Genomic DNA, 16,664 nt, shown 5'->3' with positions numbered 1-16,664 from the left:
ATGAGACTGTCCACTGAAATGTTGAGTATCATAATCCAGCATCTGCAAAGACTGTCCATGTAACAAAAGTGACTCACTTCTCTAAGAATTTCAAACTTCCTCCAGTTCTTTAAGCAAGCCATGTTCTAGTTCATCTGCCAACATTTGCATGTACTGTTCCCTCTTTCCAGGATAGTTTTCTTCTTTCTCACCAACTGACAACCTCTTGCTCATCTTCCAGGTGTCAGGTTACTGTTCCCACTACTACCACAGCCCAACTAGGTCAGTCCCCTTTCTTATGAGCCTCTCTAACGCTCTATTCTCTCTATTCTGATTCTTTGTCTATTTCACCCACCACCAGTTCCATGGCAGCAAAGAACAGAGGCTATCTTACTCATCAGTGTTTCTCCAGATGCTGGCACTGAGCCTACCATATTGCTAGTATTCTGAATGAACAGTATCCAGATTCTCAGGCATGTGTTTCTAAAGTGTTGTCTTTTACCTGGAAATAAATATATTTGTATGCTTCCCACTCACCAATAGGAAACAGTATATTAAACATTGCCAGGGCCTTTATTAGAAAGCAGAGTCCACTTTGGGAGATTTCTATTATTAGAAACATAAAAAAGATGTTAGAGAGGGTTCAGAAGATAGCAAGAAGCATGAAAAAACAGGGCTTAGGAGCCAATACATAGAGTGGGAAATCTGTGCCCTGATATAAATATCACTCACAACACTAGTTGTAAACCCAAAGCCACACACATTACCTGTGCAAACCATCTTCAGATGTGGCTGGAAGGGGAGAGGATGCACAGCAAGGATGATCAGAGGGAACTATACAAAGCAAAACTAAAGTCCAGGCCTGGATATTTCCTCTATTTGATGCCAAGTATTCAGCAAATGTTTCTTCCACTTCCCACAAAAGATTGAGAGAAAAAAAAAAAAAAACTTAATTGCCACATATTTAAACCTAATTTGTGGTCCTGAACATAAGCCATGTCTAACACATAAAAGAAGCAGAGAAAAACAAATAAAAATGTCAAACTGTTCCAAGACTAACTAGGAAGTTAAAATTTTCCAAATGACAGACTGAGTCCAATTTCTATTCAAACAAGCACTTATTGCGTTTGCTTTATAGGCTCTGTCCTGGGTACTGGGAACCCAGAGATGAATGACAGGGTCGGAAAGTTTACAGTATAGTGGGAGAGACATACAAAGCAAAAGGGAAATGTAAATAAATTGCAAAGGGCACGAGAAGGCACAATCTACTCCAAATGCAGGGATGAAGGGTCATGGAAGTTATCAAAGAGGAACTAAATTATTTCTACAAAAGAATCATTGTACAAAAAAAAAAAAAACACCATAAACAATAAATAGACCTAAGAGGATCAAGAAAGCCCTATTCATTATTCTCATGGTCCTCAAACTTGCAAGTCATTGCATTAACACCTCTGTACTCCAGGTCCCTGATAGTTTGGGCTCTTTCTTCACTTTATTCATCATGTTATTTTGATGACCTAAGACTAAAGATTGAGGAAACGAACCAAATATTTAAAACAACTTATCTCATCGATTGAAAAAAGAAAAACAGGATCAATGCCCATGTTCATAGCAGCATTATTTACAATAGCCAAAAGGTGGAAACGACCCAAACATCCATCAACAAATGAATGAATAAAGAAAATGAGGTATATACATATGTGGTGGTTAATATTATATGTCAGCTTGACTAGGTTAAGGGATGCCCAGATAACTGGTAAAACATTATCTCTGCATATGTCCATAGCATATTTCTGGAAGAGAGAGTGAAGATCACTCTCATTAATATGGGCTGACATCATCTACTCCATCGAGGGCCTCAAGAAAACACAAAGTGGGGGAAGGGCAATTTCAATCTCTCTCTTCTTGAATTGGGATGCCCATCCTTTCTCCCCGCCTCAGACACTTGGAGCTCCAGGCTCTGGGCCTTCACACTGTGGAATTTACACCAGCCCCACTCAGGCCTTCAGCCTCCAACTGGGAATTACACCAATAGCTCCCCTGGTTCTCAGACCTTCACACTTGGACTGAATTATACCATCAGCTGTCCTGGTTCTCTTGCTTTCAGATGGCAGATAGTGGGATTTCTCAGCCTCAATAACCATGTGAGCCAATTCCTATAATAAATTTCTTTATCTATATCCATATATTTATATCTATATGGTCTGTTTTCACTGGAGAACTCTAATACAACATGCAATAAAATATTATTCAGCCTTTAAAAGTAGGGAAATTTTGATGCATGCAACAACACGCATGAACCCTGAAGACATTAGGTGAAGTGACATAAGCCAGTCACAGAGATAACTACTGTATGACTGCACCTATACGAAGTAGTTAAAGTAGTCAAACTCATAGAAACAGAAAGTTGAACGGTGCCTGCCAGGGAATAGAGAGAGGGAGGAATGGGGAGTTGTTGTTTAATGGATACAGAGTTTCAGTTTTGCAAGATGAAAAATCCTGGAGATTGGTTGTACAACAATGTGAATATACTTAACACTTCTGGAACCACACACTTAAAAATGGTTAAGATGGTAAATCTGATGTTATGAATTCTACCACAATTTGAAACAGGATAAAGTTTTTTTTAAAGGATCATGCTATAACGATACATGGTACACTGTCATGAACCTCTGCTCCAAGAAATTGTGGTTATAGTATATAAAGGCCCCAGATGTTTAATTTGTGTAGAAATACTCTTCTCCTTCTAGCAAAAGTTTCCTCATCTAATACATAAATAGGAAAAACTGCAAAGCTTCAGTTATTTTCGTCATGGGTAAATACAATGGTATGAAAGGAGATGAATATACTTTTAAAAAATGTTCTTGCATTTGTGGGGGAAAACAATACAAGCAATCTTATTTAGGTCACAGCAGTTACTGTAAACATCCCAAGGAAAGCATATTAATAACAGCCACCCACAAAGGACCTGGTTTCAACCATGGAATGCCATGCAGTCAGTGAAAGAAAGACTGGAGGAATTTGCTCGGATTTTAGAAATTAGGATGTTAGCATCTTTTTGTAGTTCGATTTAGATTTAGAAATAGCAAATCCAGATAATATTTTTAATTAGGAATTTGGACTAGATGGTGTCTGAAGGGCTTTTTGGCTCTAAGTCATAAAAATTGACTGCTTACTTGATAAAAAGAAAAAAAATCAGAAAGGCAGCCTGAATATTATATCAATCCTAGATTCTGCTACCAGTAGAGTGTATCAGTGCAGTCACATGAAAATGCACTGGGCTAGGCCCCCTGCCACTAACTTGCTCTATGACCTTGGGAAGCTCACTGAAGGCCTGATTCTCTCTTCTCTGCAATGGGAAGGTTGGAATAAATGGTTATTATGGTCCCTTCCAGTTATTATAACCTCTAATTAAGAACCTGGGAAGCATGGTAGTGATGACTGCGGAACGATATGAGTGTACATAATGCCACAAAGCTGTACACTTAAAATCATTAAAATCGTAAATACTACGTTACATAGTTTACCACAATAAAAAAGATAAATTTAAAAAAAACTTCTAAAGAACCTGGGAAGCCATTCTGATCAATAGCTTATAATTAGAATTTGCAGAAAACCCAAATGCTTCCACAAGAGGCCTCTAGGCTTGACTTTTATTTCTTTATATTTAATCAAGTAATCCTCGATCCCAAAAGAAACATTCAGATATAGCAGAGACAATTCTATTAAAAGAAAAACTTTTCATAAAATAACTCTTTCAATATTGTAAGTAACCCCCCATTCACCATTTGAGTCCAATCTATATATATAAAGCTTTCATAAACCGAGCCTCATGGATGTACAATATGGTCAAGAGAGATGCACCCTGGCCAAAATCTCACTCTCAGTAGAGCAACTACTTTCATTTCCCCCAGCCATGGAAATAAAGCAACTCAACTTCTGGCTCAGAGGCAAGGGAACAAGTTGATTACCTTCTACCAGGCTTTTCATATCCTAGGAAGATGCCTCTGTACTAAAAATCAATACAAGCATTTTCAAGGTATTCAGTTTTGTCACTTGTCTGGAGACAATGGCCTCAGAAAAGAGGATGAACTGTCTTACTTCCTTTTCCTCCCTTTCAGTGCATGCTGGCCTTTAAAGACATGCTCTTTGTTCCATCAATTCAAAGGTTGCTTTTATGTCCAGTGGAGTGGAGGGAGAAAGCTGTGTGTTTTTTAAATGGTGAAATATGTGAAAGTCCCAAAGGCTCTTGTGATACAAATCAGGTCATTCTATACAGCCCAAACCCCCAATTCCAGAGGGGGAAGAAAAACCATTTATAACTCAAAGTAACTAGCAGTAGGTCAATGCACTTGATTGGTCATGAACCAACTGTCACTAACCAAGAGACACTGTTTGGTGCATGGAGGATGAGAAGAGATAGAGGTGCTCCTAGACCTTGCCCAATCCTCACACTTCTAACCCCCTACCTCCTACCAGATTCAGGCAGGACTCCCCTTGCCCATCTGCTCTGAATGGGGAAATGGATATCATAGATATCTCACTCCCACCACCTTATCTCACCACATTAATATCCATTGAAGTTCAAGCCACGAGAAGAGTCAAAATATTTGAGCATTGGCCTCTGTCATTCTAATAGTTGTGCTGAGATTGTCAAGTCTGGATGGCATCCCCAAAGCTCCCTTCCAGCCTTGCCCTTCTTGGAATGGCCCAGGCTCAGAAATTCTCTTCCTTCCCCATTTTCTCCTAAAGAGAATGCAGCAAGAGGAAGAATGGAGGAAAGACTGGCAATGAGAGAGAAAAGAAGAGCAAAAAAGGAGAAAGGAGGCTTCCAAACAGAATTTTTGCATGTAGAAGATGAGCAAGGCTGAGGGGCATATGAGGCTATTTAAGTCAACCCACAAGAAAACTGAGGACCCAAAGCACACAGTTCATTGACAATAATGCTGGGCATAGACCTCAGGGCTCCACCCAATTTCATTTTTGGAGTTACTGAACACTTGAGAATCTGTTTAAAGCTATGGACCCTATTCACCAGAAAAATGTACATCTATACATAATTTCTAGGGTTCTTTTGATGTCTCTAGGACATTTCCACAACTTCCTGATGATAAGAATCACCCAGACACTTGTTTACAATTCAGATTAGCAAACTCTCTTCCTAAATCTCTAATTCAGCAGATCGGGGGGAGGGGGTAGTCTATTTTTTTTTTTAACAAACTCTACAGGTGATTCTTAACTTTAAGCAATCTTGAGAAACACTGTTCAGGAGCAGTAAGTCCCTGAATTCGCTGAGCATTAAAATTACGTGAAATTTATGAAAAATACGGGTTCATAAGCCTCACACCCAGATCTATTGAATTGGGTTCTCATAGTCGGCAATGTACGTGGTGTAAGGTAATGCTGACTCCCAAACAGGCCCAACAACTTCAGCTCTAGTGGTCCCTGGACCAAATATGAACAGTGATCCATGTCCAACTCTATCAAGGCTGCCTCCTTGGTAGTTTGGCCAGGGCACCAATGGCCATGAAAGGTACCAGGTCACTCACTGCTTGACATATAATGAACATGGAGAAGAGAGCTTTACGTAAAGTCCAGTTCCTCTAAATAAACTTGTAAAATATCAGCTAAGTGAAGGCAGGGATGATTATCTGTTCTGCTCACTGCTGTATCCTCAGTGTCTGGCACAGTAGCTGGCACATAAATGGTTTGATAAATATTTATTAAATGAATTAAAGAATGAATTAATTAATACATGAATTGTATTAATTCGACTGCCACATCAGCAGGCTAAAATCCATTAAATTGGAGTCTGACTGTCAGACAGATGTGCGAATCTATAGATTTGTTTCTATGACCAAGAAGCCCTCTAAAGAGAACATTCTAACTTGAATAATTAATATAAAAATCATTGCTATTTTAGTATTATTATCAATATCAGCAGTGACCAAATCCTTAAGTATGTTTTCCATACATTATCTCAATCATCTTTAAAATAAGCCTGTGAGATAAATGTGACTATCTCCATTGAGAGGCTTAGAAAGATTACTTGCCCAAAATTACACAGCAAATAAGTAGAGGAACTTAAATATGAACCCAAATCTCTAAAATATCCATGCTCTTAATAATGTAGCCATTTTTACATGGAAGATGGCCCATTGTAAAGTAGAAAGTATACTACAAATTAAATTAGCAATATTAAATCCAGATGGACTATTGCTGTCACTCCAAAGGCTTTTGTTATGGTTTGGAGTTCAAAAATATAGGCATATTTAAAGGAATCTAGGAAGGATGTTGAGCATCATGGGTAAATAACACATCTATTGAGCACCTGTTTTGTGAAAAGCGACCTTAAAGAAGTTACAATCTAGTTGGGGAGATAAAACATAATGCAGGGAGAGAGGTTTCCTGGAGGATGTATGAGTTTAAGCTTGGACATGAAGGATCATAAAATGTAAAAAGAATAGGTAGAACATTCCAGATCAAGGAATGGTGGGAGCTGGAGTAGAAAAGTCAGTTTGAAGACAACCCATGAGCAATATTTTGTTTATATTACTTTTTATTATATCATTATTATCATTACATACATTCACTGTAGAGAAAATAGAAGATAGAAATATAAACTACATCTTCTATATGCCAACCGCCACCCAGAGATTCTTTTTGGTGTCTATTCTTTCAGGATTTATTCTAAGCATATTTATGTGTGTATTTATTTGACATATACATATGGTCTACATGCACTTATTTTTCTATTTACAGATTTATGCATGCATGTTTATATATGCATATATTTGTATACGTACATTTAGAAATACAAATGATGTTTGTAGAGCTCAGTAAGAAGGTTCTCAAGACAGTACAGAAAAACCTTTCACACCCACAGGCACAAAATCACCATCCCTGCTTTGTCACTCCCAAGTTCACACCCAGTGCACACACTAAAAATGATGGTACAGAGATTATTTAATAATATAGAAAAACATTCTAACATGTCGTTAAGAGAAAAGAGCAGGTTATAGTATATATTGCATAATCCCACACATAAGTGTATGTGTGTATTATAAAATTAAAAGAAAAAAGACTGGAAGGATAATCTCAAAAAGTTAAACTGGGAGTGGAACCCATGGGTGATATTTTCTTCTCTATGTTTTTATGATTTTTCCAATTGTCCCAGTAAATATGCATTATTTTGTAATCGGAAAAAAAGTCAATGCAATGAAACATAAGCAACATAAAAGCACACAAATAAATTCAAAACGGCCCTGAGTGGTCTGCTCAAGATGCATCCTATGTTCTTGAACTGCTAACACTGAATTAGCATTGACCAGAAAACAGAGGAAGCAAAGCTCTTGTGTTGGCCAAGCCCTAACTTTAAGGCTTTGATTGGAACCTGCCTTCTCAGTCTGCTTTTGAGGGGTCTGGCGGGTGGGTCAAGTGCATGCAGAGCAAGGCCTCTTCTGTTGCGAGAGAGGGGGCGGGGGCGCGTCCTCGGGCAGCCACCATTTTAGCGCTGCCTGCCAGCTTCCAGGGCTAGACCTGAGCGCGGACCCCCTTCCCCCGCCTGTAGCCACCCGCACCGCTGGCTCCCGCCGCGGCTCACTTTGCAGTGTCCCCACGCAAGCGGACCGGGCCGTGGGCACTCCAAGCAAGTGAGTAAAGCCCTCTGCCGCCCGCTGCCACCGTCACCGCCCGCAAGGAGCTTTGTCATGCCCGGCGCCCAGCGGCTCTTCGTCAAGTTTCACCTTTGGTGACACAACTTTTCCGTGTTTCTTTTTTAGGCAGCCGCCACATCACGAGGCTAATGAGCACACAGAGGTTTGTAATAAACCCTCCTGCCAGATCCACAGCGACAGAGGGACGCTAGTTAACCAGACCGTTCAGCACTACCGTCCGGTTCCCAGCTACTCAGAAAACAAACGCTCCCCGGAATGAGAGCAGCGAGAAGTGCCCGGCCCTGTTTCCAGGGGAATGGCTCACTTTGGTCCCGGAGCTCCGAAAATCACACGCAAATCCAAGAGCTCTTGGAAATCATCACGTTCAGCAAACCCCCAAAGGGGAGAAGCAAGCATACACATAGAGAATCAAAGGCAAAATAAGCGGGTAAATTCACAATACTTTCAAAGTCATGGTTGAAAGAAGATTCTGAAAATATCCACAGGCATATTCAAGAATTGCACTGAACCTGCCTTCTTTAGGCTGTTTACTTCTACTTTCTACTTTTAACAGCAAGATAAATATTTTAAGAACTCAATCTGTTTACTACCCCCAGTTCAAGAACAGTAGAAATGCTATCTACATCATTTCGAGAGATTTTTGAGAACTTGGTTTCACATTTGTTATTAAACTTACCTATAACCATGAAATAGACCCGTCACTGTTAATTTCCACTGTTAAACATAGGCTCTGTGATGAAGAGAAACACTACATGATTCCTAATTTTGAGAACTATAATTAATATGCTCGTTCAAAGTGTGTGTCTCTGTTAACAAGATATATTTTTGGAAATATTATCTAACTGGAGGCAGCAAAATAGTGTAAAATATAAAGCTCGCACTTTTTTTCCCATTTAAAATGAGTTATATAATAAGTAGTGAAAAGCTTCTCTGTGGAAGGGAGGGAAGATTCTTTTCCTGAAGTTACTATAGCTATCAAGGGAGAAAATCCAGAAATGAGAATCCACCAATGAGCCCAGCATACACTAAAGAACGTCATTTGGTTAATGAAAACCACTGACATCTGTTGACAAGAAAAGGAGGTGGAGAAAAAGAGAGAGGGAAGCAAAGAGGGAGGGAGAGCGGGGTAGGGTTGAGAGAAAGACAGAGGAGGGAAATGAAACATATGATTCTGATGAGAAGCAGACTGATAGCATATGCCATGTAATGGGAAAAAAAATAAACAATTGGGAGTTTTACCCAGCAATGAATTAGGAGGAAGTGTGATCTTTAGAACAAGTGAAACAAGCTCCCAGACACAATTCTAGAAAAAAGTACTATTATTTCTAAACTGACAGATGCTTAAATTTTGAAAGTCACAGTCATGGCCAAGTGAGGGGTAATGTACATTGGAAAGTAGAAAGTCAATGTCCAAGGCCAAAGAGGAAGGAAAGGGCACCCCTAAGGTAGGAGTGAGTTTCTTTCATCTCTGCACACCCAGGCCCAGCATAGTGCCTGGTATGGAAAAGTCACTCAGGAAATGCTAAGAGATCTGTTCAGGTGCACCAAGACCACAGCTCCGGAGCAACCATGCATGTATAGGTACACTCGTCCTAATCATGTCCCCAGTGGCAAACGGGAAGTAATTTTGTCTGTGCAAACCTAGATTAGAAAAAAAACCAATTGTGTTGCCTAGGGAGGCAGTATAACAAAGTAGTTAAGAAGTGGATTTGAAGTCAGTGAAACCTGGCTCAAACCCTCACTCCACCATCTTGTTGGCCAAGTGACCTTTGGCTGGCCTCCACCTCTGAAGTTCAGTTTTTGCATCTGTCAAATGAGAGTAATAAGAATATGTATATCTGTCTTCCAGAAAGTGTTATGAAGATTTCATAAGATATTTCATTTCAAATATCTGGTATACAGTCTGTGCTCAGAAAAACTCTTATTTTTCGGACTCCAACCAAAATTACTTCCCCAACCTATCTAGGTGTCAGAAAGATAACCATGGACATTAATTCCTTTGCGTTAAAGCTCTGCCTCTGGCAATGCTTAGTTAAAATGTAAATATCCCCAGACATCTCAGATTAAGCCACAGTAAGTCAGACAGAGCCTTTCTTCATCATACAGCTTTCCGATATGACAACAAACTAGAAATGAACATAGTATATGACTAGTGAGTTTTGATATGTGCATGGTACATGTATCACAATCATTTATTGATTACTGTAAAGCCAAGTATTGTGCTGGTAATCTGCAACCCACCAGCTGTATGACCTCATGCAAAGTACATAACCTCTCTAAGCTTCAATTTTCTCATTTCTAAAGTCCATAAATACTAACCACTACTCCATTTGGCTATCAAAAGGGTTAAATGAGATACATGTAAAAATAATGTATGCCTAGTAAATAGTAAGTGCTCATTAATTTAGAAGCTATTTTAAGGATAATAACAATGATCATTACTGTTATTGTTATTAAATGAATAAAACATATCCTGGCTTAAAGGGATTCCCTACCCAATTAGATCATTCAACAAATACTCCTTGTGAACCTGCCAAGTACAAGACCCTGTTCAGTGCCCTAGTGTGGGGCAAGCAGGAGTCTGCCAAGAAACCAGAGGAGACAAGAAGGAGCGTCAACCAGAAAAGGAAGTATGCTGAAAGGAGAGGTGGCTAGGTGTCAGAAACAAAGAGTACATACGGCATGGTTCCATTTATACTAAAGCCAATGACAGGCGAAACTAATATATGGCAGAAATCAAAATAGTAGTTGCCTTTGAAAAGGGAATGACAAGAAAAGAACATGAGAGAACTTTCTGGGGTAATGAAAATATTCTATGTCTTGATTTCCGTGCTGATTACATGGGTGTAAACATTTGCCACATCGAGATGCACATTCAAGATTTGGGCATGTTACTGTGTATAATCTTCAACTCCAAAAAAGGAAACTGGGCTTGTACTATTTTTTTTTTTAAATTAACTCCTTTCTAATTTGGCCTCTGACCAAGTCTGCTTTTCACCAGAAGATTTTTTCTTTCTTCCCAGCCCTACTGACCAGGTCCAGAAAGGACAAAAATGTATACCTGAGAATTCCTTTGGGCCAAATAGTAACTGTCCAGACTAAATCTGAGGTCTCTGCAGAAGGCTGACAGCAGGCAGGACAAGCAAGCGACCCAGCTCAGCCGAGCCCTACTAGAATGTCAAGCCAAACCTTATACCAACAGAAGCCAAGGGTGCTGCCAGAGTTAAAAAGAATACCATTTCCATTTGAAAATCAATGCTAAGTCATTTCAAAGGGCAGAGGCAAGACTAGGGCATGAGGACTGCTCTATAGTAATTCCAACATACAGTAATTGTAATCTAGGCTTAATGTTTCTTGCAAAACCAGATCCTTAATAAAACACTCTTCCACAGTTCCATCATGCCCCAAGAATCAAGAGCATCTCTCTTTTCTAATCTAAAATCCCCATTTTCAGGGTTAATACTCTGGAAAACACTGCTTTAAAGAAAAATAAATGGCCATCCAATTCAAGGAGAAATTAGACCTGCAGGCTACAGTGGTGGTCATAATGATTACTAACTAGATACTATTTCATTTTCTTTGGGAAATTAATGCATTTACCCAGAAATCTACACCCCTAAGAAATGTTTCATCAAGATATGGCATTCATCAAAGTGATAAAATGCCATATTTTAAAATGTCAGAAATCTGATTCAAGTGAGTTTGTAGAACTGATGTATCACAAATAGATAAGCTACATTTCGAGTTAGCGAGGACTAAGATGAACCACATTACCCAAACAAGGAGCCTGAAATCCAGTCCTCAGCGTATGTTGAGAAATCCTGGTGCTGATGTGTCTTGTGGATAGGGAAACGTAAGTTAGTGACTGCAGACAACGATTTATGCAAACATTTGTCTTCTCTACTAATTGCTAAAACCATATTATGTGCCTAATCTTCACATTTCAAAGGTTATGTTAAGCTTAGCAAGGTAATAGACGTGTAGGACCCTTTTTACCCACCATACTTTAATTTGTGTTTTTTTTCTCCTTGAATTGTTTAATCTTGGCAATTATTTCCTATTCCTTTAAAATTTCTCCAATCCAAAAATATAAGCCATAATGAAGCAGACACTAGAAATCCTTTTTATTGGATATATTTGAAGAGCTGCAACACTTCCCGGTTGTTCTGTGTTGATTGTAATTCCCAGAATGAGGAGTTGATTTGAACATAAAACAGCACAGCTGCAAAGAGATCTGGACTGTTAACAGTTTCATCTCCCTACTCACCGCCTCACAAATCAGCCCTCCAGCTTACCACCCAAACCCAGATTCCAATTTTCTCCCCAGTTTTGAGTCTGTTCTCAAGGCCACCATATATTTCCCTGCTCTAGGCATGGACCTCAGCCCCTTCCTTTACCCCATAGCTCACTTTCTGCTTCTCACCCAGGCCTCAACCCAACATCCCTTCCCATCCCAATCTTGACAACATCTCTAGCATGAGGAATGTACCCTAACCCCTTTTAACGATCTGAACTGTACCAAAAAGAGACTTAGAGGAAGAAGTACTAAGTAAGGAAGAAGATATAGTACTCCTAACCCATGTCCCAACTTGCCCCTTCTTCTAATTTCAGCCTCAGTCAATAAAGAAGCTGCACATCACTAAAAATAATGAAGAGGATTGGAGGCACTGTGAATTCATGTTCTGTACCTATCTATAAGAACAGCTAACATTTCTGATTAGAGATTTCTGTGACCAAACACCATCAGCAAGGCTATAATCACCATTTTCAGCCCTAAAAAAAATAAGGGCCTTATAACTAGTCCATGATGATTTATTTGCAAAGTGAAAACACAAGCCCCTACATGAGTAATAGGTAGATTATGATTGTTAGTTTTTAATAAGAAATCACCAACGTCATGATTTCTTGTAGGTAAAATATCTCTAAACACCTGCTTCGCCTGGCCCAAGCCTGAAAAAGACACTTGCTGGACACTATTACAGTAATCCACCAGGACCAAGATGATCTTTTGGAATGGCATTCAGGGTTCAAGACCTGATATGTAGGCTGCCTGTCCACAGTGCCCTGTCCTTCTTAGGTATGGTTAGAGTGGCTATTGGAAGAGGACAGGAAATGAGTAGATAATGAGCTGTGTCCATAAACACACGTGGGCACCGTAACCCGTTACAGCAACAGCTGTGCAAGTAGCTGTCTTCTTGGACTATGCCTGGAATTGACCTGCATTGCCCAGGAGCCAGCATAAGCCCAGGTTGAAGCTGGTGCCAGCTGTCTCACCGAGAGAACCCACATCCCACATGGCCTTCAAACTTACCTGGTTGTGATGATACTCTGGCTAAGCACAAGAGAAAGGGTTGTAGAAAAAACACACACAATTCCAAACAGGTAGCAACAAACCAAATGGCAGTTTTTAAATTGAGAACTGTCTAACAATTTTGCTCAATCTAGACATGACTTGGTTTTAACTATAACAGGCTACACGTATTACGAATGCCACAGGAACACAGTTGCAGTAAACCAGATGCATCCTTAACTGCGTGCTTTTCCAACAAAGAACTGCTGAAAAGATCTTATGTGACAAGGTAGAGAAGAATGAGCCAAAGCTAAGTGAATATCTGCTTGAACAAACAAATGTTATGCTTTGTTCTTCCCCAAAATGGAAATAAGTCCTCCTGTGCTGGAGTTGGACTATATGCACATTTGTTAAGTTCAAAGTTTATGCAAATCCTGAATAAATACACAAAAGATGATTTGCTGCACAAGGGGCCATTATAATAGTTTCAAAGAGAATCAAGATGCCCACCCCCTGTCAAAGAGAACTTGGCTATCTTGGCTGGCTACATAATTGAAAAGATAAGCCTAAAGATTGTGTCCATAACTGGCCTTAACCTCCATTAGTTGAAGAAAACTTCATTTAAAAAAACAATCAGCAATTTATATGCTCTCAAAGCCATTATTTCATTAAGCAGCACAAAATAATTTACTGACTACCTACTATTTGTGCTTTAAAAACTCTAGAAATGCTGTACTCTATCATAATCTTCTATGTAGCTATGATAGGCTGTGGGCATGAACCCCAAATGATGAGGTAGGAGGCTGAATTTAAACGAGCAGGAGGCTCTTGAAAACATTATGAAATTCATTCAAACTATTATTAAATTATTTGACTTGACTCAATCATTTGTTACACCACTATTTAAAATCAAATTTGTGGATATCAAAGTATCTATTAAATCCTCAGTCCTCTAGCTATGTTGCAAAGAGGGTCTTCATGAGTCCTTTAGCTTAAAAAAAAATAGAAAATGACCTATATATAGGAAATTTATAAATAACCAAACCTCTTCATGAAAATGGTCAATAAATTTTACTAGTTAAAAATATCAACAGACCTGCTATCTTTAATCTCTACCATAAAAAGCAGTGTTTAAAATTTTTCACATAAGACTTTTAACATACTTAAAAGGAAAATACTAAGAACTACTAGTAATTTACTATTTTGAAGATGTTCTAAATTCACCAACCAACAGAAAGGCAGAAATGGGACTCCCGCTCTTAGCAGCCATAAGATTCTCATCTCCTTGGGAAAGTAAATTTCCTTCTTAAAAGTTGCCTTATAAAATTACCTTAATATACTCTAATTACACCCATAATTCCAAATGATAATTATACAATTCCTACAGAGAGGTATTTGATTTCAAATGTGGTGAGTCAACAAAGAAAATGTTATGACATATGCCTAGTAAAATTTTCATTATTGAATTACAGAAAGTTGTTCTGATGTTTCCAAACTTAATCAGTTCTGGACAATTGCAAATTATATTCCTAAAACGGCAACTCAATTTCTGTGAATGAATTTGGTTTCAGGATCCTCCCTATAACCTGAAATAAAGCTTAGGTAACCACCTGGTGGAAATCAAGTACCAAAGTTCCAGAAACAAACTTGAAATACTCTCAGATTCAGAAGTGCAATCACTTGCCTAGATCAACTGAGTGCTGCAATTTTTAATTGCATTTACCTTCCTGTGCCCCTAGTGGAAAACAAAACCTTTAATGACCCTGAAGTCATGTTCTCTTATCATATGAATGCCCCTTTTAAGATGCACTACAATTAGGAAAGCTCTGGAAATGAGTAGCTGGAGTTCTGCTTTCCAAGTGGCTGTTGCTATTAATCTACACCTCAAACAGCCAGCGGGTATAAGTGGGTCCAGGGGGTTGAACTCTAGCCTTGGGCCAGACCTGTGGCAACACTGATCCTTAGGACCACAGATCCATCCTCCTCCCACTCCCCTAACAAAGTTCCCGAGACTTTCGTCAACGCTTTGCCTAGTTGGAAGAGAAACGGCTCCATTTAGAAACAAGGATAAAGGCCCAGAGCTGAAGACTTTGACAACTTTCCGCGGGGGAGGGCTGGTGCTGCCCTAGAATCTCCCGGGAAAGAAAGCTATGAGAGATGAGGAGAGGCGAGAAGGAGGAGATGGGAAAAAAGAACAGGGAAAGGAGTGGGAGGGAAGGGGGCCCCAGGGCTCACGGAGGAAATAGGGGCCCAAAATGAAAGCTGGGGCTGCCCCCACTGCAACCCCACTTCTGCGGCGTGGACTCGGCATGCGTCGCTGCGGTTCAGGGCTGGTCCAGCCTACTCCAGCGTCTGTTCTGTGGCCATTCCGGACACTTGCACCTAAGGCACCTGCCTTTTCCCCACTGCCTAACCACACCCCCTCTCTGCGCCTGTCTGCACCCGGTTCTCCAAGAATGCTGTCTCCAGTTTATAGCCAGAGCTGCGCCGGGTCCAAAGCAAGTCAACGGCTAGGACAATTAGGGACCGGGGGGACGCTCCCGCCTTCTGAGTTCTCCCCAACCTGAGCCCTGTTCCACTGCGCGTCCCCAACCCTCCGGTGGGAGGCCCCAGGCCGAGACGCGCACTCCAGGGGGACCGGCGGCAGGGCGCCCCGGGCCAGGTGGCTAAACCCCAGAGAGCGGAGGGTGGGTACTCTCCCCCCCCCACGTGGAGGCCCACTTCCGCTGGGCACTAGTGGCAAAGGGACAACAGCCTTTGTTCTCCCGGGGCTTGTGGCGAGGCTGCGCTGCCGAGGCACAGCGCGGGCGGCGCCGGGGCATCGCGATTGCTCACTTTTGCACGCCGCGTGTCGAAGGTTGCAAGCTCCTGCCTTCTGGGGAGGAGGGGTAGAGAGTTAGGGAGTAGGGGGTGTGAGGGGGAAAGGAGCGTGGGGGAGGGGTTTTGCGTCTCCACCAGGCTCTTTGTTTGCATTGGGGGCGGGGAGAGGGGGTGGAAGGTGGATCCGAGCTTAGGTTCTGAGAGTGGGGCAGATTCCTGAGTATGTAACCATGTTTCACCCGCGCTGCACATATATGCACACTCGCGCACACGCACACACATGCACTCACACAGGCAGGCGGCCGGTGGGTAGCTGGCAGCGCTGTTCCCAGCGCTCGGGGCTGCAGCAGCTTCGGCTGCCCGCAGCGCCACCACGGTGCATCCAGAGGGGGAGTGGAAGAGGCTGGAGGCACTCGTGGGGCGACAATTCCACGAGGAAGGAGGGAAAGTGGTGGAAATCGAGACCCCTCCCCCACAGCGACAGCGGTTTCCCCCTTTTTCGCCCGGGGTCGCAGAGGTCATGGGCAGCTTAGGCTCCCTGAGGGAGGCCGGGAGCCGCTGAAGGGCGGCGCACAAGCGAGGCGGGGCGAGGGAAACCAAGGGAAGGGAAGCAGGCGGACTCGGCGGGCGGGCTTACCCTTAGAAGCATCTTTTTCCTCTTTGGGCTTGGTCACCTTTCCACTCATAGATCCCAGCTTGCTTGACAAGGTTCGCTCAGGAGACGGAAGTCCTCGCCGAGCGGGCCGGACTTGAGAGAGTGCTTAGGGCGGCAAGACGTGACCGCGAGCTCCCTTCGGTGTGGCTCGGGGTGGAATCCGCTTTTCCCCACCGCTGCCGCCGCCGCCGCTGCCTGTGAGAGAGTGGGGAGGATAGGAGAGGGGTGAAGGAGGAGGGGCTGC

At 41.6% G+C, this 16,664-nt stretch overlaps 1 protein-coding gene across 3 annotated transcripts in view; it reads right to left on the bottom strand.

The window, feature by feature from the left end:
- Window positions 1–16,664, bottom strand: part of FGF13 (fibroblast growth factor 13) — a 467,301-nt gene that overhangs the window by 449,610 nt on the left and 1,027 nt on the right. For 2 of the 3 annotated variants that reach the window (XM_006924189.1, XM_006924191.1), the window contains exon 2: window positions 16,403–16,615. In XM_006924189.1, the coding sequence (XP_006924251.1) occupies window positions 16,403–16,451 (49 nt within the window). In that variant the 5' untranslated portion in view covers window positions 16,452–16,615. Of the gene's footprint in view, window positions 1–16,402; window positions 16,628–16,664 lie in introns of those variants that run through there. The other variant, XM_015598755.1, reaches the window with a different exon arrangement.

This window comes from Pteropus alecto, unplaced genomic scaffold (assembly GCF_000325575.1).
Source record: "Pteropus alecto unplaced genomic scaffold, ASM32557v1 scaffold139, whole genome shotgun sequence".
Taxonomy (NCBI): domain Eukaryota; kingdom Metazoa; phylum Chordata; class Mammalia; order Chiroptera; family Pteropodidae; genus Pteropus; species Pteropus alecto.
Note: the sequence above shows the minus strand (reverse complement) of the source record. Positions and strands in the feature narration are given on the sequence as shown.